Below are 27985 nucleotides of genomic sequence, written 5' to 3' on the forward strand. Positions count from 1 at the left end.
GAGACCAGCTTGTAACGTGTACCAGGCCATGCTTTGCAGGATTTTAAGCACAGTCCACACAGAAGCCTTGATTCAGGAGAAAGACTCTACAGATGCATAAAGCAAAGACCTCTTGCACTCCAGCTCAGACACGTTAGAAACCAGGTAAGATACAGAAAATAAAGTAAATGCTAGGAAGTAAGAATCCATGTCACCTAAGGATTATTTACCTTATCAGAGGATTTGCTGTCGGGTCCCTTTTAGTAGAGAGCCCCCTCGGTTAGTTTTTCAGTTATTAAGCAACAGTGCTTTTCAGGAGCACATGGTGCGTCATCGCAGTGAGACCTGAGATCGCATCCAGGTTTACCATAAGCACATCTGCCTGAGCCTCAAGAACTGATCTGAAGTGGAATCTCGGCTTGTTCTCAAAGCTTTGCTCCTCTTCTTAAGGAATGAAGAGACACATTTTTAAAAGGAAAAGGGTTAACTCAACACTCCGGAAACTTCTTGCCAAGGCCCTTGTCAGGCTCTTACAGCTCCACCTGCCAGGCCGCTCTCTCTGGGTAGGAAAGAGAATTTCTCTAACCATGTGGAAGAGCCTCCGTCACTGGGTCCAGAGTCAGAACAGCCAGTGGGCTGTTTCTGAGCTTGTACATGATAAATATCATTCATCACTTTACCAGCTGTGCCCAGCCCGGGGATATTCAATTTCTCTTGACCCTCCTAGACTAACTTCACGTATCTGCTAACAGCACTGGCTCCTTTTACTGCCACAGTAAATGAAGATAACAGGCAAGGGATCTGCTGTAGACATTTATTGAATCATCTGTTGCACCAACACGACACTACATCACAGAAGATTGGCCACAGGCAAAATAAACCACCACAGATCAGCTTTTGGGGGGCTTTTTGGCTCCTCAGTCATCCAGCATACACTTTGGCAAACAGGCCAGTTTACAGACTGTTACTGCAAATCCAAGGTTCTGTTTCTCTATGTTCTGGCAAGGAAGAGACACAATTGTACTTTGGTACTTTGTCTAAGGTGGAGTTTTCCCACGTGTAAACACTGACTATACCAGGCGATGAAAGAACTGCTGGAGCCTGCGCCCTTGCAGAGCCTACAACCTAAACAGGGTGCGAACATCCTGGTGCAGGGGCTGCAGCGGGCGAGAGGCCTGGGGAGGGAGGCAGGCAGCCCTGCTGTGGAGGGTGCCACCCACGGCCCCCTGCTCTGAGAAGTGGCATCCCTGAGGGAGGACCCACGGCAAAAGCCGAGTTTTAGAAATCTGAGCATTAGAGGAGACAAGCCCCTTTCTCTAAGGCAGCATTTAGGTGTGAAAAAGGCAACCATTAAAAGAACAGTAGTCAGATTTGAAAATTTCACTAATCTCTTCACTTAGGTAAACTGGGTCTTGTCTCAAACTATATCATGCTCCTCAAAGCCCAAAAAACAAGGAAAACAAGGAGAGAGCATTCACCGAGTCCAAGAAGCACAAGATCGATGCTCTAATCACGTTATTTCTAGACTGAAGCCAAACAGTGACTCAGCTAACAGCATTACACAGCCATGGGGTTGGGGGGATTAATCTGATTCCGACTCAGTCCCAGCTTCCTGCAAAGATGGGTCTCAGGTAGGAGAGGATGAGGCTTTCCTCCTGAACAGAAGCAGGCAGCCCCCACCCGCCCCATCAAAAGGGAAAAAAGGCAAAAGTGGCAGCTTTTTGTTTAAAACAAAGGTCTGTACCTTCAGCCTGTCAGAGCAGTGCCTGATGAGCTCTGAGGATGGAGGAGGCCCTGAGGGGAGCGGAGCCTCTGCAGGAGGGAGCTGCAAGGAAGCCCACCGCCCACAGCAGCCTACACAGGGGGCCATCTTCTTTCTCTTCTTTGGGCTGCCCGTGGCGGCCAAGGACAGGTCTGTCTGAAGTCCTGTGCCCGAACCCCTCTCCCCACAAAGCTGTCCTGGGGCCAAAGGGTTAAAGAAAGGGAAGGCTCTAGAGCAGCTGGGCCAAAGCCACATCTCTGGGGCTTCCTAGGGCCAGTTCCTCCCCTCTCCTGGGGAACACTGCCCTGAACACCAACATATTTTACACATAATATCACTTGCTCCGCTGCCAAAGACTGGGCCCATTCAAGGCCGGTGTTTTTCGGGCCGGCAAGACTCCTGGTATGAGTCCAGTGTTACACAAAGCAAGTCTTGGCTTTTCCAGGCCCGTCGCTGAGCCCCGCGTTTCTCCCTGGACGTGGCCCAGCACTCTTCGTCTCCTTCAGGCATCTGTGCTTCTCCGACCAGGACTAAGGGCCCAAAACCCTACCCAAGGCTTCTCCATCTGAGGGGGTGGTGACAGGGGCAACAGGGCGGGGGTCTGGGCATGAACAACAGGACTAAAGCAGCAGCGAAGAGGGGAAGCGGAGGAGGCCAAACCTAAGCGCTCAGTGAGGAACGCTTGCCAGCCCCTCGCCTCCCCACCCCTCCGCCCAGCCCTCCACGGGCCACCGTCCTGGAGACCCACGGCGGCCCCAGCAGGTGCGGGACAGACGGGACCCCCAGCGGCCGCCACATGGGCGGTGGCGGCCGGTCACTGGGAGCCGGGGCTGTCGCCCTCCGTCAGCGTCTTGAAGTCCATGGAGAGCGCTTGCTCTTCGGCCTGGAGGGGCCGCTTCCAGTCGGCGCGGGTCAGGATGTAGAGCACGACGGCGCCGAAGGCGGCCAGCAGCAAGCCCAGCACGTTGGCCAGGACGCCCTCGGGCTCGAACGCGCTGTACTTGGCCCTGCGGGGTCGGGGTGGGGAGGCCCCGGGGGCCCGTTAGGCCAGGTGCCCGTCGCCCCTGGGCCGAAAGGTGCTGTGGGATCCCGACCCCAGCCCCGCCGCCCCCCGGGGGGAGAGAAGCCCCTGCTGGGCGGCCCCACACAAAGCTGGCTGGCGGCGGCGCTCACCCGAGTTCGAACAGCAGCGCCTCCTTCAGGCCCAGCAGGGCTGTGCCCACGGAGAGGAGGAAGATGGCGGCGCCGAAGAAGACGTGCTGGGGGCGGTAGCGGCTCCGCAGGGAAAACGACGCTCCAGGGAACAGGAAGAAGCTAAAGCCCACGAGCCACTGGGAGGAAAGGCCAAGTGGTGCAGGAGACTGAGCAGCCCCCGGTCCGCGCAGCCCGCGGCCGCCCCAGGGGGGCCGCCGCCACGAGGACCGCGGGCCCCTCCACCCACCGCCTGCGGGCCTCGTCTGGCGCCCCTAGGGGGGCGCCGGGCACTTACAGATAATGTCGGCCCCGGCAGGTGCTCCAGGCCCGGTCCCAGTCCCTCACTGTGCGCTTGAGGGCTGGGCCTGGGGCCGCGGGGTCGGGGTCAAAGCCCACTCGCGCCCAGCCCTGATGGAGCATCTTCACCTGTGCGGGCGCCCGCAGCGCGCGCCCCAACCAGCCCGCCCCGTGCCTGGGGCACAGAGAGGACCCACCTGCGCAAAGAAGAGCACGAAGACCAGGATGCCACACCAGCTGTGCAGGCTGTACAGGTCGGCATAGCCCTTCTTCCTGTGGTAGTCGAACACCGCCACCAGACCTGCACCAGAGAGGGGTCGAGTGAGGACAGGGCTGACAGAGAGGGAACGGGAAGTGGCCCCAGGGAAACTCGACTAGCCTTGACTCTGGGCTCCAGGCCCGGCTCGGTGGCTGCCAGCACCCACAGTCCCTGCCTGGAAGGCAGAGAGGGATGCAGAGGGGGGACTAGACAGTAACGCAGCTTCTTTCCCGAGTCCACGCAGAGGTGGGGAGGGGTAGGCCGTGCCAGGAACTCACCCACCAGGGCGATGATGAAGGCGAAGACGTGTAGCAGCCCGTGCAGGATTTTGGTGGTACGCTTTGCTTCAGTCCTGAAGACACGGTAAACCAGCAGGGCTGATGGGACGTGAGAAAGGAAATGTCAGTGCGCTGACCTGAGCTCGAGGTCTTCCTGCCTGCGCAAGGAGGCAGCCCAGCTGGAGAGGTGACGGGAGTTAAGGGCCTGTCCAGGTTCCCCAAGCCACTGGAAGTGAGGGAGGAAACAAGGCTCCCGGTGCCTTCGCACCTCCCACCCCCACCCACCCGCCACCTCCTTGTCAGTTGTCCTGTGTATTCCAGGCTGTGTTTCAGGGTCATCATGCAGTCATACTGAGGTGTCACCAGGCTTTTGAGTTCACCTCTTAGCTATGATGGTCCTCAAAATGTCCAATACTGAAGCTTGATCAGATATTCACTACTTTTAGTAAACAGGTTCCCTTGGTGGGAAACCCCTGGTTCCCAAGCTAATTCCCCTTCACTGGTCAGAGGAGGTCAGGGCCAGGGGGCCTGGGGAATGCCTCTTAGGATTCTGCTGCTGAGGGGGTGGCTGTCACCTGGACCACCTCTAGGAGGTGTGGATCTAGCAGATACAGATCAGCTTTCTTGTTGCCTAAAGAAGGCCATGGCCCCCTGGCCTCAAGGCAGGTGGGATCCAAGCACGGCCTGGATCCTAGAGGAGCTCTCACTTGGCCCAGTGCAGCATCTCCCCTGACACTCACACACACACTCACTTTCTTTCCCCCAATTTCAAACTGCCTCTACAGCCGAGGGCCTCGCTTACAGCCCAGCCCCGGGGCCTCTGCTGTATGAAGCACATACACCCTGGGATGCTCCCTGTTGAATCAAGGGGTAAAAGAGCTGGGACAGGTCTGAAAGGAGTTACCACCCACCCACCCACCAAAGGGCCTCTGATTTCGATTCCCAGTGTCCCCAGGCTCTAAGCCAGCTTCCTTCTCTGACTGGAGAGACCTCAGGGGTGAGAGAGTCCCTGCAAACTGTCTCTCTGAGGAGGCTCGGCCCCGGGACTCACCGTCTCCTTGCAGGAAGACCAGGCCTATGACCATGCAGAGGGGATGAACGTTGAACTGCAGGGCGCTCTCCCAAGCAATGCCCCCTCGGTACACACCGAGCCAGGCGCCAGTTGTGGCCACCACAGTCAGGCCCAGCAGCTGGGAGAAGGCCACGTAGTAAGGCAGCGCCCCAGAGGTGGATGCCGAGCTGGCACGGCTCTCCATGCTGAGGCAGCTGCGGCAGGAAAAACAGCAGAGCTCAGGGGAACGGCCCACGGCCACCAAAAATACATCCCAGTTCTCCCACACGGAACCCTCTCAGCCCACTCCCCCAGGCCTCGGTGCTAACGCAGTGTCTGAAGTCCCAGGAGCAGCTCAGCAGGAGGGCCCAGCCTTCCTGTGGAGACAGACACACACCTGCCGGCAGTTCTCCACGTGCAATGACGGTAAGAGTAAAGCTCCTCCCAGTTCTGGCGAGAGCAGGAGGGCTCAGTGCCTGTGCTTTACTTTCTTTTTCAGAAGGCCCTGGGTTTTCTCAGGTGGGGTTCAAGGGTGAAATACAGAGAAGTGAGCAAATTTCTTGAAGGTGCAGGAATTCTTCCAGGTGAATCATAAAGGACAGCTAGGCTGGGAAATGGGGAGCCTGCCTCCCCCGCGCCAGCTTTCTGAGCCCCCAGATGAGAGGCATCCTGCCCACCGCACAGCGCCCAGCACAGGCCCCACCAGGCTGGTAGAAGGAACGTGCTCTGAGCCGCTTCACAGGACAGGACTTTCCCTTCCTGCCTCTTCCCCTCCACTCCCGGGCTGTGGATCTGCACTCCCTCAGGCCAAGCTCCCCAACCAAAGGCACAGGACAGGAGACCTACAAGGTGAGAACTCCTGGGGTCACTGAGTTCCCAAGGATCCTGTCCCACAGACAAGGGAAGGGGCTCAAGGCAGTATGAGGAAGGGAGCCAGGCCCAGGGGCCAGTGGGAGGCATTTCTTGGCTCCTCAGTCCCATCCCTGATGTCCCTACAGCCTCGCTGGGGCTCAGGATGGCCTCCATGCCAGCTCTTCACCCTGAATCTGCTGGTTCTCCCCACACGCAGGCGCAGGCGGGAGAGGCAGCCGGGGGAGGGGAGGAGAGGCGGGGGCTGATAAATAAGCCTGGCCTCTGTTCACTCGGCCTGGGCGCTGGTGGCCTGTGGCCAGAGGGTCGAGCTCGCCGTTTCCCCCAGCTCCCCTCTTCCCACGGCCCGGCCTCTCCCAGCAGCAGTGGAGACACCCTGTTTCTCCTTCCTTATCAGCAGAGAAGGACAGCGGAGCAGCTGAGCAGCAGTGTTCGACTAACACATTTCGGGGTCCCTTCCCTCACACCGAGCACACACCCTCTACCCTGTGCTGCTCAAGAACCAGTTTCCAGTCAGTCTGGCTTGTCCTCCTGGTGACCAGGCTGTCTTTACCTCCAGTTCTCTCTGCCACCTCTGCCAACTGTTGGCAACTGCCCCATTTTTTAAAGAGGGGTCACCAGGGGTGTTAATACACATTCCTTGAAGTAAAATACAGATAAGCAAAAAAAAAGAGAAATTACAAGTAATTTACATTTTGATTTATAGCCTTTTCTTCTAGAAATATATATTTTTTTCTTTTATAAAAACAGGATCTCATACCAATTTCTAACCTACTTTTTTTAACTTAATGATAGGTCACACACATCTTTTCATGTCAGTGAATATACATCCACCTCATCATTTTAATACATTCACAGTATTGCATTGTATGGCTGGTTCATGTTTTAACCAACCCCCTCATCTCAACACTTAGCCAGCTTTCAGTTTTTCACTAAATGAACAACACTGTGATCATCTTTGCACACCTGCCTAATTCCTAAATGGAGAAATAGAATCCTGAGCAAAGGGCTAGTTTCTTTTTTAGGTTTTGGAAACATTCTGTCAAGTCATCTTCCAGAAACTTACCCATGGCAGGTGGGAAGCCCTGTTTCTAGGAGCCCTCAGCAACAGTGAACCTGTTTCTGGAACTTTTGCCTCCATGTTTATCACCTCTACCCCGGTGACTCCTAAATCTAGTGACAGCCCTCTCCCCCAAATTTAAACCCCATTTCCAACTGTCCACTAGCAGCTCTACCTGGACATCCCTCAAACAGTTCAGACTCAGCACACCCAGTTACCCGTCTACGCTGACCTCCCAGCGCTGACACCTCGGCGCCTCAGCAGACTGGCCGCTGAATCCTAGGGCTTCTCCCCGACGTCTCGCCACACTTTCCTGTTGGCCATCTTCATGACCACCACCCCAGCCAGGGCCTGGAGTTTCTGCCCCCATCTCCCTACCCTCCTCAGCCTGCCTGACCCACCAGGGACAGCGACAAAGCCAGGGCCCCAGTCATGCTGCCACACCCTCACAGAGGGCCTCCCATGTGTGCTGGTCAGGTGCCAACTCCATAACCTGATCATAGTTCTGTTTCCTCTGCAGCCCTCTCTCTTTTCTTACCAAGTCCACTGGGAGGATGCACTCCCGGGTCCCCAGCTCTAACAACTCCACCTGCTCTTATTCCCTCCCCTTCGTGCTCCCCTCCACCGTCCCTACCTCTATCAATTTGCTCCACGACTTGAAATGGGCATCTTGTTCACCACTTTGTCCCCCTCGTCTGTGTCCCAAAGTCTGGCCTGGCGCTTACTTACCCTCTTTGGTGTCCTGCCTCACGTTAAGCTCTTGTGGGCCCCTCCGTTGAAGCGCCCTGTGAGCTCCTGGAAGGCCGGAACGCATCTGACTCTCCCTTGGGTATTCTCGGGGATCTGATCCCCAGCGCCAACTCCAACAGGGTAAATGTACCAAACGAGAAATGTCGTCCTCCTCTCCTTTATTTAATTCCTCCCTGAGAGCCCTGGGCGCAGTCGGAATCTGATTAGCTCCAAATTAGGAAGAACAAAAGGAACGTGCTCTGCCCCACCAAGTAGATAGAGGAGGAGAGGGAGCTTGAGTGGCAAAGGACTGTCGCCCCTAGGTCCCGACTCACTCCGTGGTGACTCAAGCCAGAGCCAGCTTTTTTCCTTCCCAGCCAATCTCCTAGTGAGATAGGCAGAAATTAGAGTTCTTTTCATAGCTGTGATACTGTGATTTATAACAAGAAGTGCACAGGACAGAGTCCCTAAACCCTAGGAGTTCCCCAAGTGGAAGAAAGCCAGAAACGTTTCTTTTGTTTTTTTTCAGAAATGTCTCTTTTGTTATGTTAATGTTGTTTACATCATGTAAACCAAGCCCCTAAGGATGGGAGCTGGTTGCCAGGGAAACCACCCACAGGACTGGGGGTCAGCACCTTCAGTCCCACCCTTGACCTCCAGGGAGGGGAGAGGGGCTGGAGATTGAGTGCAACCACCAAAGGTCAATGATTTCATCAGTCGTGCCAGTGTCATGAATCCTCCACAAAACCCCAAAAGGACGGGGTCTGGAGAGCTCCCAGGCTGGTGATGGCATACTGCATCTACATACCAGGAGGGTGGCACACCCCAGTTCTCTGGGGACAGAAGCTCCTGTGTCTCCTAGCAGACCTTGCCCTATGTGTCTCTTCATCTGGCAGTCCCTATCATATCCTCTTGTCATAAGCCCGTAACCTAGCAAGTTTCTCTGGGTTCTGTGAGCTGCTCTAGCAAAGTAACTGAATCTGAGGAGGGGTTGTGGAAGCTCTGATCTATAGCCTGTTGGTCAGCAGCACAGGTGAAACCTGGACGTGTAACTGGTGTCTGAAGGTGGGTAGGGGGCAGTCTTGTGGGACTGAGCCCGTCATCTGTGGGATCTGACGCTGTCTCCAGGTGAGTTAAATTGTAGGACACCCAGAAGTATCTATTGAGGATTGGAGACTTGCTTGGTGGTGTTGAAAAGAAAACACATTGGAACAGCGCAATGACTAAACATGTAGCTTTAATGTCCTACACTGAGAACCAGCACCCTGAATTCCCTTGGGAATCCGAACCCTAAGGAGGTTTGCACCCAAGGTAGCGGAGTTACTTCTCTCCTTCAGTCTTCGCAGCAACCTACGAGGATGACAGGAGTATTAGCCCACTTTGACAGATGAGGAAATTGGGACTCAAAGAAGATAAATGACCTGCCCAAAATCATCCACAGCAAGGAACTGCTCAACTCAGTTGTTTACTGAACACCTGTGATACACTAGCCACACTGCTGGATGCTGGAACACACAGATGAGACAAGGCCCCCGCCTTTCCGGGGGACCTTGCAGACAAGATGCAGAGCAGATGCAGATTCTACAGTAAAAGGCCATGAGAATTCAGGCTATGAGTTAAACTCCAAGAGCACCTTCCACTGTGCGCGCTGACTTCACCACACTCGAGTGGCCGCTCCTCTGAGCTACTATAGGCTGCTGCCTGCTGGGGGTGTGGCTCTGCACCTCCTAACATGGGAGAGCGGAAAGCTTCCCAAATACTGAAGCCAGTGTTCAGGGCATCTGAGTCTGCTCGGAAGCAGGGCTCCAGAACGGCCTCTCCCCTCCCATGTCAGTCCTCCTGGGCCCTCCTCACCCCCCAGGGAACCATGCTCCTAAGGCAACTTAACACCCCCCACGACATCAAGCACTGGTGTCTCCTGTGGGCTCTCCTGGGAGAAAAGGCTGAGGGATGGGAAAAGGTGGGTTAGAGAGAAGAGGTGGCGGAGACAAACTAGCTGCAAGATCTTCATGACAACTGCTCCAAAGGCAGCTCTCCTGGTCCCTGCGCCGCGGTAACTGGGCATCCCAGAAGAAGCCAGAGATGAAAAATGACCTTTGGAATCATGGAGGCCCAAGCGGTCTCCCCTATGGCCCCTTCCAACTTAGTAGATGAGTCCACGTGTGAGGGGTGACAGGAAGATGCACACCATCCCGCCTCGGGCAGGCCTTTGGCTTGCCCACAGGTGACCTCACAGCCAATAAGATCTAAGTGTGAAAAATCCAGATTTACAGAAAAGACACAGTAGTGAGTGGTTCTGTGCTTAAGAGAAGATGAACTGAGACCCTTCAGCAGTGCCATCGCCCCATCGCTTATTCAGTTCAACATAAACAACAACCTATCTCTGCACAAGGTGGCTGATTCCAATGCCGGGGGACGCAGAGAAGACACTGCAAGGACCCCAGCTGGAATCTGACTCACCCACAAACACGGGTGCATTTGAAAACCTTGAAATCAGTTGAGATTCACTCCCTAGTAAGCAAATACCTTTGAATCCTGCTCCTTCATTTCCCAATCTGGCCAGCGGAAACATTCTCTCACCCTTCCTTCCTAACTGGGTGGAACCACAGAATTCTGGCTGCTCTTGCGCCTCCTGCATTCCTAGGCAACAGTGTCAGAGCCTGGGAGCAGCCCCTCTGCACCCCCAAAGGCTTCCTGGACCCAGCAGACAAGAGTCTCAGAACCAGAGAGGGCTCACATGGTTACTTACTAGGCCGCCCTCCTAACTGTCAGAGCACAGGATGGGGATGTCGGATCTCTGACAGTCACGCCTCCCCTCCCACACACATCTGCAGTCAGACTCCACTTAATGCAATCAAACAGGGACAGGAGCTGCCCGCAGGGCTTGGACGTGCTGAGCACCCCTTTCCCCGCTCTACCCACCCCCTGGCGCACTAGGTTTCATTGAAAGGCCACCAGGCCTAATCTCATTAGGGGGACCAGACACAGCACACGTCCCACAGCCTGGAGGCAGAGAGCCTGGCCCAGCCATAGTCCTCCTTATCCGCAGTAGGGTTTTAATTGGGTTAGAAAAGATTGTGTTGGGGGCTAGATCTTTTCTTGATGGGTGAAGAGGGGAAACAACCAGTTGTCCAAGAATGTCTTCGAATGTGATGAACAAGAAGGCAAAATGAAACCCGAGCTGTTAGGTGGGCCACTTTCTTACCACCCACTCCCAAGAAGCCCCCAGGAAGAAAGCAGAGCATGAAGTCAGACACTGACCCCAGTTCCCCACTGTGTCCAGAGGCCCAGTGTCAGAGCTCAATACTTGTAGGGACTCACAAAAAATGTTTTGATTTCTGTTACAAACATAAGAAAAAACAAACTTCTAGGGTTGAAGGAAATATTTTACTTTTTAATCCAACCCAGATAATATTTGTCTTTATACCAATGCAGTTGTAAAATATAATTCTTATTGTTTTTTAATGGAGGAATAGGAAAGTCAGAATGCAGCCCTGGTCAGATGGATGTGATTTCAAAGCCCCACTGTTCATGACTGCGTGCACCTGCCCAACCGAGTGCCATCTCTGAGCCTGCTTCCTCATTGATAAGGTAGGGGGATGTTGAGATTCGCCTTACTGGCCTGTAGGAAAGATTAAGCAGGATAAATATGTACCAGTGCCTAGCACAGTGCCTGCCACACAGTAGGCATTCAATTAAATAGCAATCTAACAAACACTAAATCCGGTCCTAATAGCACCTTAGGAAGAGTCACACATCAGAAGCTATTGATACGTGAGGTTTGGGGGCCCAGAGAGCCAGATGGCAGCAGACAGCATGATGCCTGCTAATAAATCCACAAGCCCCTTCTGTCTACCATGAATCCCCTCAGTGGGCAGAAACCCCTGGATCTGGGGTGAATTCCTCCACCAAAGCCTTTTAGTGTTGCTGAACTGCTTTATATTAGAAGCTGCCCAAGCTCTGCCTGCCAAGGGAAGGTGGCAGGGGCTGGGAGCAGTGGGACAAGCAGAGCATTCCACTCAGGTCCCGAAGTTTCCTCCTACTTGGGGGCAGGGCTGTAGCAGCACTTTCTCCATATGGGGCTCCTGTTAGCATTTATGACTTGCCTGTATTTTCTGCCTCAATCCAATTTCACAAGAGAAATCAAGATATCTATGAGAAAGTAGCAAAGGTGTGTGTGTGTGTGTTTTCATTATCTATAAGAAAGTAGCAAAGGTGTGTGTGTGTGTGTGTGTGTTTTCATTATCTATAAGAAAGTAGCAAAGGTGTGTGTGTGTGTGTGTTTTCATTATCTATAAGAAAGTAGCAAAGGTGTGTGTGTGTGTGTGTGTGTGTGTGTGTGTGTTTTCATTTGCTATGAAAACAAAGAAAGAGAATCCAAATAAGATAGAGCTTCATTTAATGAGTCTTAGAAAATCCTCAAAGCCAGCCAAGGTGGAGTGAGAGAGGAGAGGGGCAACCAGAAGGGAAAAAGACTTGGGAGGGGTGCGAGCCTCTAAAGACATGTCTGGGACTCCGGGGTCCACATGGATCCTCCCCTCTGGGGTGTCCTGGGGAAAGAGCAGGAAGAGAGGGAAAGTGGCCCTGCCATTACCCAGGTGTCAAAGGCAGCAGCAGATCCCTTCCTCAGGTCAGTTCTGCACCCCTCTACCCACAGTTCAGGGCCCACTAAAGCCAACCCAACGAATAAGGATTTCCCAAACGAGAAACCCCGACTCTCACACCAAGAGGCTGGAGATACTCGAGAGGAACACGGAAGGGATCTAGTTAGAAATCTCACCCCAAGAGGAAACAGGCAGATGGAGACACCGCAACTAGAAAAGCAGTTGGCAGCTCGGTTTCGGGTTGCAAAAGGACAGCCGTCGCAAACGTTAGTCGATCCACTTCTAAGCTATCTTGTTTGTAGAACAGGGCAAAATATTAGTCGTGGGCGCATAGATAAAACTTGGGGTCACCTGCCTGCCGCTCCGTCCTAACTTCCGCAGAGACTCGGCACAGAGGCGGACACAGGGCCTACGGCTGACAGCTCCAAGAAGGAGTGGGACAAGCTCCGAGGCGGGGAAGAAGGTGAGGTGAGTCAGGTGTGGTGGCAGGAGAGGGAAGGAGAAAAACTGGCTGCGGCGCCGGGATCCTGGCCCGTCCCACAGCGTCCCTGAGCCCGCCGGCCCCCCTCCACACACACACCCGAGCCCGTGGGGTCCGGACTCCGCGCCGGGGCTCGGCTCGTACCCATCGGCCCAGGGCGCCTACCTGGCCGGACGCCGGGCCCGAACCTCGTCCCCGCTGCGCAGCGCCGCCGACAGGCCCGCGAGCTCCCCGCGCCGCACCCGGGCTGCTCGGCAGGTTCCGTGAGCCGCGCCGCCCTCGGCGCTACCGCGTCGCCATGGCGACCGGGCGCCCGCGGCGGGTTGGCCACTAGGCTGGCGACGCGGCGAGCGGGGCCGCGGGGACCGGAAGTACCCCCGGCGCTTCCTCACGCTCCAGCCGGGCCCAGCCCCACCATGGTCCCCGGTCTGGGGACAGGGCCCCGCCAGACCCCGGGCCAGAACCTTGACACCTGCGTGGCAGGGGCTCCGGCGGGAGACCCACGGCCACCGTGACCCAGCCTCCGGACCCAAGCTCAGGTAACCTTCGAATCCGGGCCACGTTCGGGGGCCTATGGTAGTCTGCGTGGCCCGTGGGATTGGGGGGCCTCCTAGCCTAGGCCTGACTCCAAGGCCGCGGGAGAAGCTGAGAGGGGATGGGCTGCCAGGGTTGCCCAGGCCCGGCCCAGGGCAGAGGACGGAGGGATGCGGGCCAGGAGAACGGCCGCCCTGCCCAGGCCTGGTCTCCGAGCTTCCATAGTCCCTCCCTCCACGCCCTCCCTTTCCCTTCCACCTTCTTCCCGCCCCTCCCCTCGCCCCACCCAACCCAGCCCCGACCTCAGGTGGCCACTAGGTGTCAGAAGTGGCCCGGGTCTTGGCCCGCGCTGCTGCTCCTGCAGCCCCAGGGGTACTCGCTCCTCCCTCACTGCCCGGAGGGAGGAGGTGTCACTATGCTGGGAGGCTGAACTCACCCCTTGCCCAGTTTTGCAGTGCCCTCCTCCGCCCCCCTCAACACAAGATGACGATTTTGCCCTCCGTTCCCAAGCCAGGAGCCTTTGCCTGACTGACTACACCTCAATCCTGCAGCGTACAGACAAATATCACTTCTCGCCAGTCTTTCGTGAAGGCCTAGAGCTTGCCATGAGCAACCTCCCCTGCCCCGACGGCTAAGAGAGGAAGGAGCCAGGGCCAAGGCTAGGGGCCAGCCCCTACCGAAGTCCCGGTCCAGGCCCCCTATCCAGGAAACGCTGTGAGTAGATAACAACTCCAGCTCAGACTTCCTACAAGCTCAGAACAAAAGGTTCTTTCGTGTCGGATGCCTGGCAAGACTTACCAAAGGCCTGGCAGTAGTAGGGAAATGAGGTTTCCTCCCCTGGAGACGTATATGAGCCTCAGCAAAGGGACTCCCCCCTCCCCCAGCACTGGAGGACTTCTCATGGGCCCTGGCTGGAGACTTCTGGAAGTCCTTGGCCAAGGGGGACCTTAGGGATCCAGTGCCTCCTTACAGAGAGAATATAGTCTCAGGAGCATGGCAAGACACTGCCCTGAGCACATCTTCCCAGAGGGCAAACCCAGCTGGGCCCACCCCCTCAGAGTGACCAAACTTCAACCCTCCCCCAAACCCTTCCAGTTGAAGGGAGTTAATGGACATTTTAAATTAAGAAACAGCTTCCTTCACATACCGACAGGCAAACAGCAGGCAACAAGTGCCTTGTGAGTTGAGTCCTTGGCACCAAGCCCTTTCCCATTGTTTGATCCGCGTATTTGGATTTAGAGGATGAGGACTGGAATGGGCAGGGATCCACAGAGGTGCAGAGCCTTGCTGAGGACCTGATTTGGGCTTCTTGATGTAGGACTTTCAGCCCCTAGCCCCTTCCAAAACTGGGAGAGAGACTCTTGCCAGGTGGAATGGGACCTTTGGGTCCTCCCCCCATCCCTTAGGAGGGAGAGCACATCCAGCCACCAGCAGTGCTCCCAGGATGAGATGGGGGTGACTGTCTTGAGTGAGGCAGGGTGCCTCCATGGATAGCGGTCCCATGGGACCTAGCTCTAAGGACTCATGCCTCCACCCCACCATTTTAAAGAACAGGTGATCCCACCAAACTGTGGTCAAGCACCAAGACCCCGTGTCCTTTCCTCTGTTGCTAGAATCCCTAACCTAGAATGGCGATCACTCAGTCCCTCCCTCCCCCATCCCTGCTGCTGAGACTCAGCCTTGGAGACCAGAGAAGCACTCACTCTTTAGCCGGCCATGGTGACCAGCAAGGAGAGTAGCCCAAAGGCCCCTTCTTGGGGACCAAGATGTGGCCCAAGGTTTTCCATGCAAACCCCTCCCTTCCTGCATTCACTACACTACACCAGCTTTTTTTTTTTAATATATTTTTACTGAAGTACAGTCAGTTTACAATGTTACACTAGCCTTTATGTTCCTCAGTCTCACCAGGTTCACTCCCACTCTCCTTTGGAATGTTCTTCCCTATCACTTGGCTCATTCCTTCAAATCTCAACTCAAACATTTCCTCCTCAGAAAGGCCACCCCTGACCATTCAGTCCAGTAGCTGGGGTCAGGGACTGAGATGTAGGGAGATACCCTGGATTAAGTGTGCTAACAACAGCCCCAAGAAACCACACCTTGAGCTCACCCTGTTCTTTGGCCAAAAGCATTTGAAAAGCAGGAAGAACCCAGACAGCCAGCAGAATGTACCTCGTAAGCAGGACCTCAGATCCCCTAGTGCCTTGCTGATCACGTCTGCCTTGCTAGGGTTCCCAGACTTAGAAGGGGAAAGAAAACCCAGATGCCCAGTTACATTTGAATTTAATATTATTTTGGCACAAGGATGTCTCACATAGCACATACAATATACTAAAAATGTATTTGCTGTTTATCTGAAATTCAGATCTAACAGGGTGCCCTGCATTTTATATGGCAGTTCTACCCTTGCTCTGGTGAGGGGCCTCTCAGCAGTTCTGGCCTCTCCCAGCAAAGCTTCCCTACCTGCAGCAGGCTGAAACACCCAGTTAACTCCTGCTCAGCAGAAGCATTAGGCACAGGCCTTAACCTTGAGCTGCACAGAACCCCACAGGCATTGGAGATGGGGCTCCCCAGACCTAAGGCACTGCAAGATGCAAACACTCAAATTCAGTCACTCTTTACAGCTGTTTTGTTGAGTGCCACTGGGGATGTAACAGCAAGTGGGACAGGCCCAGCCCTGTCCTCTTCAGGCCCTAACAGCACATAGAAAGGGCGCTTATCCCAGATGTGAGGGCCAGGGAAAGCTTCTGGGGAGTGGCATAGAATTGTAGAGCCATAGGGCGAGCAGGGGTTAACCCGGCAAAGGGACAGCAGAGAGAAAGCAGGAGCTTGGCTGGAAGGCAGGTGAGGAGGCCCACCAGTACTGCCAGAATAGGAATCCACATGCCTGAACCAAAGCCTGCGCCAGCTCCTCCAGCTCCAGGCGGTGGACCTGGCCCAGGGGTGATAATCATCGAAGGACACATCTGCTGACCTGTATACTAAGGGCGAGAGTGGCCTTCAGCCGGTGGCGGCATCTCAGGCTCGCTCCATGGGGCCCTTGCTCCAACATCCTTGAAAAGAAAACTGATCTGAATCTGAAAGTACACAGCTACTTTGATGAGCTTAAAATGGAACTATAATTGCTCAGCGGGGAAATCCTATCTTCCAGCTTCAGGGGTAGTGGAGGTGGCCAGAAAACCAGCAGCCCCAGTAGGTGCAGCCAGCATGTCCGGCGGACAGCAGTGATGGTGGCAGGAGGGGCAGCGAGGTGGGGGACTGGCCACAAAGCTTCCCTTGAAGACAGTGAGTCACCTGGGACTCTGGAGTGCGAGGGGATTGGGCTGAGGGATGTCACAGTCTGTGGATCCTGAGTTGACCCCAAAGTTGGTCCAGTCTGGAAAAACAAGATGTAGATAAACAAGAGTAACCTGTCCGCGAGCCAAAAGAACATTCAGGAGGGATGGAGAAGCAATGAGAACCAGGACTGTCAGGCCAGCTTTCACTTCTGCCCGGAACAGGCACATGGGAGGCAGAGGCGGAGAGGGGACCAGCCCAGGGCAGGAGGTGGCTCGACAGCACGGGGCACCCAAGGGGGGCGACCGTGGAAGGGGTGGGCTTGCCCAGCCTCGCAGTGTGCTTCTGCGCAGCCCCCCACAGGGCATGGTGGGGGGATCAGGAAGAAGTCTGTTTTTCCTCTCGCCCTTCCTTTCACCCTTCCTCTCTTTCTTTCAACAAAGGTTTATTGGTCACCTACTTGTGCCAGACATTGTTCTGGGCCCTGGAGAGACAGTAATCCATAAGACAGACAAGGTCCCTGCTTGCATGTAACTGATACGAAGTGGGAGAGACAGATAATTAAAAGATAAACACACGTGCACACACACACACAGAAACCTACTTGCACGTAGGAACCAGTGTTGCAAAGAACATGAAGCAGAGGAAGGGGACAGTGTCACAGGAGGGAGGGCTGTTGTTAGGGGTGCCGGGGACAGCTCTCTGCGGAGAGCAGAGTGAGGTTCAGGCACAGGAAGAACCAGGGGATGTGGTTCCAACCAGGGAAGCAGAGGGAGGGCAGAGGCCCCGGGAAAGGAACGTGCACGCCATCCCCGTTCCACCCTGCCCGCCAACACTCCTCTTCCCCAAGCAGAGAAGTCAGCTGCATGTGCAGACAGGGGAGCAGGGATGCAAACAGGTTGTTGCAGAAGTCAGGTTGAAGATGTGAGGGGTGTAGCAGGGACTCCACCAGAGGTTCCTGGGGCGCTGAAGAAGGGTCCATAGTCCTGAGCACTGACCACATCTGTCACCGTCTGGAGAATCTGGACGTCACAGTTGGTAGGCACCACCAAGCTCCCCTGGTCCAGCCTGTTTGCCCAGTGTCTGGTGATGCGGCCTGAGCAGGAGGCACTGGAGCCCAGCTCCAGTGTCACACTCACTGGGCCAGCTCTCCCCTCCAGGAAGGAAACCAGGAGGAGGTTTGTCCCAGTCGTGTCCTCAATTCTACCTCCGCACTTTTCTCCTTGAGCCTGCCAGTCATTCAGTCAGTCAACAAACATAGAAGACCTGCTCTGTGAACACCAGGGGTATTGTGGAGAGCAAGAAAGACACAGGGGTTCAAGGGTGTGAGGCCTGGGGTGAGGAGTGGCCAGAGCTTGAGGTGGTGTCAGCAGAGACATGGACGTGGAGGGTGTGAGCTGCTGATAACGCCAGCCATCTAATCACCTCTGCAGCCAGCCATAAACCCCAGGGACAGGACTCCCACACTTTGTTTTTGTCTTGGTTCGTTAAAGCTATTCCATCTCGGGCTCCATCCCTTCTACCCTGCCACCCTTCATTCTCAGCCCAGCAACTCGTGAGGAGTGCGGTGCGGAGGAAAGTACAGGATGACCTAGTCACGGCGGAGGACACCCCAAGTGGGAGACTGGTGAAGGCGCAGGCAGGGTTTCCCAGCTGGAGCTTTAGGGCAACCCTCTCCCACAGGAGGGCCCAGCTGAACCCAGAAGAGCAGACGGAGGCAGGTCACATGAGGCCCTGTCTCTGAGGAGTGTGCACAAGGCTGCCGACTCTTCCAGGGTCCCCACCAGTCAGCATCCTGCGTGTCCTGAATCAGAGGTTTCACTTGGCCTCGCTTTGTCCCTCCTCTCATCCTTTATACCTCTCTTGACCTTGGCCATTGCCTTCTGCCTGAGTGTTCGTGTCAGCCAGCTGGTCCTTGTTTTGAGAGCAGATTAAAAGGCACCCTGACCTTAGCTCAGAACTTCCCTAACCCAAGAAGCCACACTCCTCTGATCTCTGCTAGCCAGTGGGAGACCCTAAGAGGTGGGCTGGGGCCGGGGAAAATCACACCCCTCAGTCAGTTCCCCGAACTACAGTTGTTCCCTAGTCTCTTGCCTCATCACCCACTGTGGAGCAGTCATGCCTCCTACTTTTGAAGGGATCCAAGGGGCCAGTGCCTGGAGCAGGGCCGGAGCTGGGCCCTCCTGCTCCTACAGCAAGGGGTAGCTCAGGTCTTCTGGATAGACTTCTGGGTAGCTCATCCCAAAGCTCCAGGGCCCAGAAATGTACTCTAAGGGCCAGCTCTTAGGTTCCACGGCCTAAGGCTGTTGGAAGGCAAGGATACTGCTTGGAGACTCTAATACATCATTGTCCATCCCAACAGTCTATGATCTGTAGCCCTTCATGGCTTGAAAGGCAACATCAGGTCCAAACAGACATGCCTTAGAGTGCTCTCATCCATCCTGGGAGTTTTCTCTCCTTCCACAGGCCTCCCTTCATCTAATAAATCCAGGCACCTCAAAGAGCTTATTTTGACCCAGGGCTCAGTCCTGACTTCACTAGCCATGGAGTCAAAACCAATGGCACCATGCCAGTGAGCCCAGCTTCTAAGCACTTTAGGGACCCATGCTCTGTGTCCTGCCCTCCATGGCATCTCCACAGTGCCCAGGTGGCCAGGTCAGCATCAGTCATGCACAGCAAGCACCAGCCGCTGCCCCCAAGATGACGGGGTCCAACTGTGCACCATCCAGGTTCCTCCATGGAGAAGTTTCTCCCCAGAAGCCCCAGCGCCTCTCAGCAGAGAAGATCTGCTGAGCTAAAAAGGGTCTCATCTCAGATTCTTTCTTCCTCCTATGCACGTTGGTCAACCCACCCACCCCACTTTCAAGGGGGGTGACCTGAGGTGGCCTCTGACCAACCACAGAAGGGCACTGCCTCCTTCTACTCAACATGGGACTTTCTGCCTGACATCTGCATGAAAGATCCACTCAAGCGAGCCTCCTAAAACAAAGCGAACTCTTCAGGGTAACTTTAAAAAAAATGTCACTTTCTCCCCTAGGAACCCCTCCCCTGAGCCATCTTTGATGCCTTCCAGGGAGTTTATGGAAGGGTCCCAGGGAAGGAATGGGAGGCCAGGCAGGTGCAGGATGCTGCTGAGGCTGGCACTGGGGCCGGAGGCCCTTCAGGGGCCCTGGGCATTCCGAGGTGGGAGCAGAACCCAGGATGAATTTGCCTTGGGCTCTGGGTCCCATGATGGACACCGTATTAGAGGCCGCAGTGGGGTGCCTCTCCCCAGCTCGGTGGGAGGCTGGCTGGACCCCCAGCTTCAGGCTCCCGTGCCATTCCGATGGTGGCTGTCCTCCTCACTCCCCTTCTCTATGGGTCCCCCTTGTTGCTGTCACTGTTTCCACAACAGGCCTGCTTTTGTTTCCTTCTGACTGTCTCTTTCTCAGTTTCTCGCTCGTCTCTCCTTCCTGCCACCTCTGTCTTCCTGTTTGACCCTGGGTTCCCTGGACTTCCAGGAGGCAGATGATAATCTCCAGCATTTCAGAGCATGGGTGGTTTCATTCAGTTTCCTGTCCCCTCTGGCAACAATGAGTAAGATACACACAGGTGCCAGGGGGTATGTTAGGGCCAGTTAGACACCTCAGCTCCCGAGCCCCAAGCGGGTCCTCACTGGGGTTGAGGCAGATTCGCTGCGCTCAGCTGGGCCCTCAGAACAGGAGAGGGCTGGCCATGCCCTGGCCTGACAGCTGAGGCCGGTGGAAGCCTGGCACGCCCACCCACTGCCCCTTGCCACCACCACAGTCAGCCTGCCGTGAAGGCTGGAATTCATTCGTCCTAGTCCGGCTCTCAGCGACTTGCCAAGTACATGGGCGGCTTGGCCTGCACCAGGCTCTGGAAATGTGTATGAAAATAGCGGTGCCTCGGACATGCTTTCAGGAAGGCAGATCAGGCCTTGAGGGGCAGTGGGTGGCGACCAACCCAGTGGGTGGGCATTCCAGGCAGAAGGAATGAATGGTAAGAAAGACCCAGGAGCCCGAGACATCAAGGTCTGTTTGACATACCAGTGGGATGAGCCCCACAGACCACTGAACTGTCAGGGGAAAAAAGGAATCTGACTAGAGTTGCAAACGTTTTTAGTTTGCCAAGTAAAGACATTAAAAAAAAAATCCATCATTGTCTCTCAGCACCGTTTCATGAAAGAACTAGTATTTTTCACTTGAAAAAAAAAACAGAACAAATACTTAGGATAAAAGATATTGTGACCCAGAAAAGACAGCTGGCATCTTGGCTGATAGATGCTGATCGCTTTTCTACGTCTCACTCTTGTTCTTCTCCCTTTATTGCTGACTGTTGAACACTTTATCAAGGGCCACACCAGCCAGCGCACTGGTCTCTGGGAAGCGCTGATAGAGGGGCCTGTGGAGTTAGGGCAAAGGCTGGGGACCTGGAGGGCGCAGGGGCCACTGCAGGAAGGACTTTGGACTTCACACTCAGGAGTTTGGATTTCATCCTCCAGCTGATGAGCTGGGAGGGGTTCTCAGGTTAGATCCGTGCTCTGGGACAAACATTCATTCTCACAGCTGTAAGGATGGACCTGAGGGAGAGAGATGGGGGAGCCCAGAAGAGGGGCTGGCAGAAATGATGAGGGTCTGTCCCAAGGTGGGGAGAGTAGCGGTGGGACTAGGGAAGGGGGAGGAGCTGGAAGAGCAAGGTCATCCTGCTCACATCCACTCAGGGACCATGAACAGAGGGAAGGAGCCTCACTAGGGGCAGAACCAGAAGAAGTGGGCTTAAGACTTGGGAGTGAAAATAAGAACATCCTGCTGTAAAGAATATGACCCTTGACATTGGTGAGAGTGGACCAGCGTTCTGGAAGGTGGCAGAGGAGTGGGCAGTGGAGCGGCACTTGTCTGACTTTGCACTTGGGCTGCACCTCTTGTGCAACTTTCGTCGACTTACTAACCTCTCTTTGCCTCAGTTTCCTCAGCCGTAAAATGGAAATCAAATAGTACCTAACTCACAGGGTTGCTTGGAGTTTCAAATTAGTGAAGATGTATAAAGTGCTTAGATGCCTGGCTTGAGAGACGTAGCCGGATGCTGGTGCATGTTGTATCCCCAGCACCTACACAGCCCCGGGGCCTAGGAGGCACCGTTAATGCTGGCGAAGTGAAGGGAGGGGGCACAATCGGCAAAATTCTAGGCCTGGCTTTGTGGGCTCAGAGCCTGCCTTCCGGGGTCTTGGGCAGTGTTTTGAAAGCTCCTGGTTCTCTGGGGGCAGCTCTTATCTGCCACTCTACACTCAGCTACCAGTGATTAAGATGGAAACTCAACTGAGCTTATGACCACCTGGGACCTAGGCGTGGGAAGGGATTTGACACATCTTGGAAGGTTCTTTGCAGTGGATGCCCAGTCCAGCTGCATCTGGAGATGCAGGAAGCAGGCAGAAAAAGGGGGCAAAGTGTCTCATGGCCAGAGGAGGGGGAGCAGACAGGAGGAACCCTGGTGGCAGTGGGAGTGAGAAGAGCTGGCTCCTGTCACCCACCTCCTCACAGTGAAGGACCTGTGCCATGCAACACCAAATCCTCATCTCCTGCCCTCCCACCACCCACACCTGCTTCTGGAATACTTTCCGCCTAGGAACATGCCTTTCAAGGCACCATCACCCCCTCAACTCCACCCACCCATCCAATCAGTAGCTGCCTCCTTGGGCACACGCTAAATAGTCTACCAGTTCCCTCAGCCTCTGGGCGCCCCTGAGCCCCAGAGTTTGCTAATCACTTATCTTCACTGGCGGCTCTGAGATACAAATGCAGTCTTGGCACTGCGCAAACTAAGACCTTCCTCAGGAGGAAATCTGACCTTTCTCAGGAGGAAGTCCCACCTTGGCCTGGCAGCCTCCGCTCACATCCTTGTGTTCACCGGTGGAAACTGCTTTCTGTTTCATCTGCTTGAAATATGAATCTTCTAGTGACTGGCCTGCTCAAGTCCTACCCCTCCTTTCAGGACTCAGCCCAACTGACACTCCGAGCCAGCACTCAGGGCCTGTCACCTCTTTAGGAATTGCTTGTTGAGCATCTGGGGAGTCTGTGGGTGAGACCATCTCCAGCACAAGCACAATGCGTGGTCTCTGGAGAACTGTGCGGGGGAACCAGTGAATGAAAGAAAAGGAGGGAGACATTTTTAATGAAGACCAGGCAAGATTAGGCAATAGGAGACAGGACAGATGTGAGTCAAAGATTACTCAGATGTTCCTGACTGAGAGGCAGAGATGGATCGTCACTGTCCACTGTGGCGGAGCTGGGCCTGGAGTGAAGAAATGCACCCTCTTCCCCTGCCAGGGAGTCAGGGCCTGACATCTCCAAAGGCAGAGCATAGTGGAGCCAGGGTCCAAGGATGCATAGCTGCTATAGGGCCCTGTCCTTGGGATGTCAACATTTTTTAAAAAACAGTATTTTTCTTCTAAATTTGTGCTTGACATGAAGCTGAGGGGGAAGAACTAAGACGTGAAAGTTAAAGTTAAGAAAATTTCATCAAAAGATGGTATTGCTAAGTCAAAAGCAGTAAGACTGAATTTTACAGATATTCTGCGTTTAGACAAGGGGAAAATCAGATGCCCATAAACAAATGTAACTTTTCACATGAAAAAGATCTAAGGATTTCCGTCAACTCCCAGGTTCAGCATGTCACCGGGCCCACAAGGCTGCCAGAACCACCCCAGCCCTCTTGGGCTGCACCAGTAAACTCACATTAACTGAACCCCATAAATAAGAAATGGGGAACATGGAAAGGTTTTTGTGTCCTGCTCGGCTTCAATGGGAAGCACCCCACCAGTGGAGTTAGCGTCCTGAAACACGCGATGGAAAGTGATCAGAACAAGTAGGAAGCCAAAGAGAGTTACTTGGGTTCAGCTGAAGTGCTAGCCTCCCCCTCTTCTGCCCCACAGTGAGACCAGTGAGAAGGGCCTGAGCTGCTGGAACCCATTCCCTATGAATTCATCACACCCAGCTTGATGGGTGTAAAAAAGTAAAAGATCTCTGGACTGTTAAATTAAATAAACAAATAAATAAAAGAGGAGAGAAATAGACTCATGGACAGAGAATACAGACTTGTGGTTACCGGGGTGGGGGGCGGGGTAGAGGGTGGGAAGGGATAGACTGGGGTTTCAAAATTGTAGAACAGATAAACAAGATTACACTGTATAGCACAGGGAAATATACACAAAATGTTATGATAAATCACAGAGAAAAAAATGTGACAATGAGTGGGTATATGTCCATGAATGACTGAAAAATTGTGCTGAACACTGGAATTTGACACAACACTGTAAAATGATTATGAATCAATAAAAAATGTAAAAAAAAAAAAAGGAGAAGAAGGGGGAAGAGGAGCGGAGGGGGCTGTGCTGGAGCTGAGATTTGAAGAGTGACGGAATTTTTCCAGCAGACAAGGAGAGATCTTTGCAGCAGAAAAGACTGGGGGGTGAAAACATCAGCTCCATAATAAACTGCTGAGTGTAAAGTGGGACTGAGAGGAGGATGCAGACTCAAAGGGCTGTCCACGCGCTGCTCCGGAGTTCAATGGGGGCCATGCAGAGGCTTTGACCCAGAAAATGGCAGAATCTGCATGGAGTGAAGAGGAGCTAGGCAAAAAAGGAAAAAATAGAGAAAATCCAACTACTTTAAAAATAAGACCTTCTCTTATCAAAGTCACCGCAAGGAAATTCCAACGAGTCAGACACTGGGAATGGTTTCTGCAACACATTTAAATGACAAAGAACTAATATCCAGAATATATAAAGAACTGTATGAGTCAACAAGAAAATTTTTTTAAATGGACAAAGGAAACAAACAGGAATAGCACAGAAGAGGAAGCATAATTGCCCCATAAACATATGAAAAAGATGTTCAATCTCATCAGCAACAAAGGAATAAAAATGTCACATGCACAAAACTGGCACAAAAAATTGGACGATGCTAACTGTCAGTGAAGATACAGAGCAGTGTAGAAACTCCCATCCACTGCTGGCAGGAGCGCAAATCGATACAAGCATTTCAGAAAGCACTTTGACATTTGGACCCCCTAGAACTTTTGCATACCTTTGAACATCTGCATGCACTTGAGCCAGAAATTGAGTAATATTTCTCAACGAGGACCAGTTTAGTTTTCGTTTTGATTTTCTATTTGTTGGGGGAATAATACTTTTGCAAAATACAGTAAAAATGAATTCCTAAAAAATGAAGTGAAAAAAGACACACTATACAAGCCCTGATATTTTATTATTAGATTCAACAGACATGAAGTTACTTATGTATATACCAAGGAGACATGCAAGAATGTTCCTGGGAAGTTGTTTTGTAATAATGAAAAACAAGAAGTAACTCACATGTCTGGTGACAGGATTAGAGATTGGAGAGAAAGAAATTGTGGCATAATCACATGACAGATTATTATGGCCTATGATAGAGTTGTGAAAATATTTGAGCTATAACTACGGAACTCCACTAGTAAAGCCTCAGAACATAACTGAGAGAAAAACAAGCCTCAGAAAACTCTAATACAATGCGTTTTTTTTTAAAAAGCCTTATCAAAGTACAGTGTGCACTTCCATGTTGTGGCATAATTCACCCATGTTAAGTGTACAATTTGATGATTATTAGATTATCTAGAGAATTGTGCAACTATCACACTAATTTCACTGCATTTCCATCACCTCCAGAATAACTCTCATGCCCATTTTCAGTCACTCCCCATTCCTACCCTCAGCCCCAGACAACCCCTGATCTAAATTCTGTCTCTATAGATTTGACTTTTCTGGACATTACATATAAATGGAATCATGGGATAGGTAGCCTCTTTCACCTGAGCATAATGTTTTTGGAGTTCGTCATGTTATAGCATGTAACAGAACTTTGTTCCTTTTTATTGCCAACTAATATTGTGTGGATCTACTGTATTTTGTTTAATCATTCATCAGTTGATGGACATTTGGGTCATTTCCACTTTTCAGCTCCTTTGAATAATGCTGCTTTGCAGGCATGTCTTTGCACAGACGTGTTCATTTCTCTTAGGTACATACCTAGCTGACATCATCTTTGTAAAGCTCTAAAACAAGCAGAACTGAACAGTGTGATGTTTAGAGGTACATACAAAGTCCTAAAACTATTGTTTTTTTTTAAATTGAAGTATGTCAGTTACAAAGTGTCAGTTTCTGGTGTATAGCACAATGTCCCAGTCATGTGTATACATGCATATATTTGTTCTCATATTCTTTTTCATTAAAGGCTATTACAAGATATTGAATATAGTTCCCTGTGCTATACAGAAGAAATTTTTTAATCTATTTTTATATATAGTAGTTAATATTTGCAAATCTCAAACTCCCAAATTTATCCCTTCCCACTCCCTTTCCCCCAGTAACCATAAGATCGTTTACTATGTCTGTGAGTTTGTTTCTGTCTAAAACTATTCTTTACAAGAGAATGACAAAGACAGTTTTGGGGGGAGTCAGTTGGGGGTGCATGTGGGGGCAGGAGATGGAAAAGGGAAGGACAGGACTCAGCTGGACCAGAGTAATGCCGGGTGGTGGGTTTATGGGTCTTCATTTTATTATGCTTTGTAACTTACATATACATTAGCATATATAATACATGTTTGTATAATATATGTAACATAATAAGGAGACATTTTAAAAAATGAAAGCCTATCTCCAATACCCAACAATTCCACTGGGTTCTCATCTCAGAATAACCAGGTCACAGCTGACTGGATAAAGAAGATGTGGTGTATATACATATATATATAGATGTGGTGTATATACATATATATGTATATATACACAATTCAGTATTACTCAGCCATAAAAAAGACTGTATTAATGCCATTTGCAGCAACATGGATGGACCTGGAGTTTGTCATTCTAAGTGAAGCAAGCGAGAAAGAGAAAGAAAAATCCCATATGATATTGCTTATATGTGGAATCTGAAAAAAAAGGGGGGGGATACAAGTGAACTTATCTACAAAACAGAAACAGACTCACAGACATTGAGAAAGAACTTATGGTTACCATGGGAAGGGATAAATCAGGAGTTTGAAATTTGCACCTCTTGGGGAGTGATAGAAATGTTAGCTATCTTGATTGTGGTGGTAGTTTTATTGGTGTATATTTCTGTCAAAATTCATTAAATTGTCCATCTGAAATATGTGTAGTTTACTGTACAGGAATCACACCACAATAAAGGTGTTGTTTTTTTTTTTTTAAAGAAAGAATAAGCAAGTCACTGTCCCGGCACCTGTCTGTACTCAGCCTGTTCTCAGTTCCCTCTCCTCTGGCTGCACTGGCTCCCCAGCTGTTCGTCAAAGGCAAGGAGCAGCGCCTGCAAGTGCTAACGCCTTCACTGAAAAGCTGCTCCCCAGAAGTCTGCTCCCTGGCCCCCTAAGGGCCCTTCTTCCCTGACTGCACATCTGTGTCCTCTCCCTTCACTCTAAACCCCTCAGCTTCAGTTACTCTTGGACACAGCTTTATCATCCTCGGCACATGTTTATTTGTTGTGTCTGTTGCCACCCACAGACACAAGCACACAGAATGTCAGCTCCCAGGATCTGGGCTCTGCAGGGCTCACTGCCGAGTCCTCAAGTCCTCAGCATGCAGAGGTGCCTGGCCTTAACGAGAATCAGTAAATACTGAGTTAATTAAAGCAGCCAAGCTTGTGATGAGATGGTGAACACTGGTGGTATCCAACTAGCGGCTCTCGTCAGCTGAAGGCACAAAATGCGGTGCTGTGAGCAACCTGTACAGACGCCCCCAGAGGAATGTATGATTTCAGTTGGACAGTTTGAGGTTTTGAAATGGTTATCAAACTCCACCCCCACCCCCCACAAGCACCCTCAAGGATCCCTAGGGGTCCAGGAGCTCAATTGGAGGCAGCTGGGCTAGGTGAGCCTTACTTTGCAAAGCTGGGATTCCACATTTCTGTGGCAGGGTGATTTCTGGGGTAAAGGGGTCTTACCGTCGTCACCATCATTATCCAGACCGCAGACAGTTACTTCTGGAAGGCAGTTGAGCGTGAGCCCAAAAACCCAGGGAGTTCTGGGCTGGCAATGTAGATTTGGAAGCTGTTTCCAGTACCAGTCTCACCATCTACCCCATGTAAGCTTAACTCTAGGGCTGCAGTGAGCAACATGGAAACCACTGGCCAGTGTGGCTATTGAACATCTGAAATGTGGCCAGTGCAACTGGATTTTAATTTTACTTAGTTTTAACTTAAAAACAGAAACAGTGTAAGCTATTTCCCCATTGAACACAAATTTATTGCTGTATTATGCTGTTGAAAATTTAGCATCTAAATTCAGAGGTGTAAAATGCACACCAGAGTTTTAAAACTCGTACACAAAAAAAGGTAAAACATCTCATTAATAATTTTTATATTGATTTTTATATTGACATGATAATATTTTGTATATATTGATTCAAATAAAATGTTATTAAAATGAATGTTACCTATTTCTTTTAGTTTTTTTTAAGGTGGCTCCTAGAAAACATAAAATTACGTGGTTCTCATTATCTTTCCGTTAGACTCATCTCCATCATCACAAGAAAGTTCCATTGAACATTACTGGTCTAAAGTCTAAA

General features: G+C 52.1%; 1 protein-coding gene and 1 long non-coding RNA gene across 8 annotated transcripts; one reads left to right on the forward strand and one right to left on the reverse strand.

Moving 5' to 3' along the window:
- Nucleotides 1-779: 779 nt before the first annotated feature.
- On the reverse strand, nucleotides 780-13060 carry CYB561 (cytochrome b561). Of its 7 annotated transcripts, XM_072939377.1 has the most exons (8): nucleotides 12730-12855; nucleotides 7480-7682; nucleotides 5218-5325; nucleotides 4821-5035; nucleotides 3770-3868; nucleotides 3430-3533; nucleotides 2915-3072; nucleotides 780-2748 (listed from the first exon to the last, which is right to left on the reverse strand). In XM_072939377.1, the coding sequence occupies exons 4-8, from the start codon at nucleotides 5023-5025 to the stop codon at nucleotides 2556-2558; spliced, it is 759 nt and encodes a 252-aa protein (XP_072795478.1). In that variant the 5' UTR covers nucleotides 5026-5035; nucleotides 5218-5325; nucleotides 7480-7682; nucleotides 12730-12855; the 3' UTR covers nucleotides 780-2555. The 7 variants fall into 7 exon arrangements, with proteins under 7 accessions (XP_072795478.1, XP_072795485.1, XP_072795481.1 ...); XM_072939384.1 differs by lacking the exons at nucleotides 5218-5325; nucleotides 7480-7682 and adding an exon at nucleotides 12260-12374 and having other exon boundaries at nucleotides 12730-12929; XM_072939380.1 differs by lacking the exon at nucleotides 5218-5325.
- LOC116283696 (uncharacterized) lies at nucleotides 12896-27847 on the forward strand. The gene is made up of 2 exons (XR_004193380.2): nucleotides 12896-13103; nucleotides 26617-27847. It is a non-coding gene; the product is annotated as an uncharacterized lncRNA (long non-coding RNA).
- Nucleotides 27848-27985: the final 138 nt, after the last annotated feature.

This window comes from Vicugna pacos, chromosome 16 (assembly GCF_048564905.1).
Source record: "Vicugna pacos chromosome 16, VicPac4, whole genome shotgun sequence".
NCBI classification, from domain to species: domain Eukaryota; kingdom Metazoa; phylum Chordata; class Mammalia; order Artiodactyla; family Camelidae; genus Vicugna; species Vicugna pacos.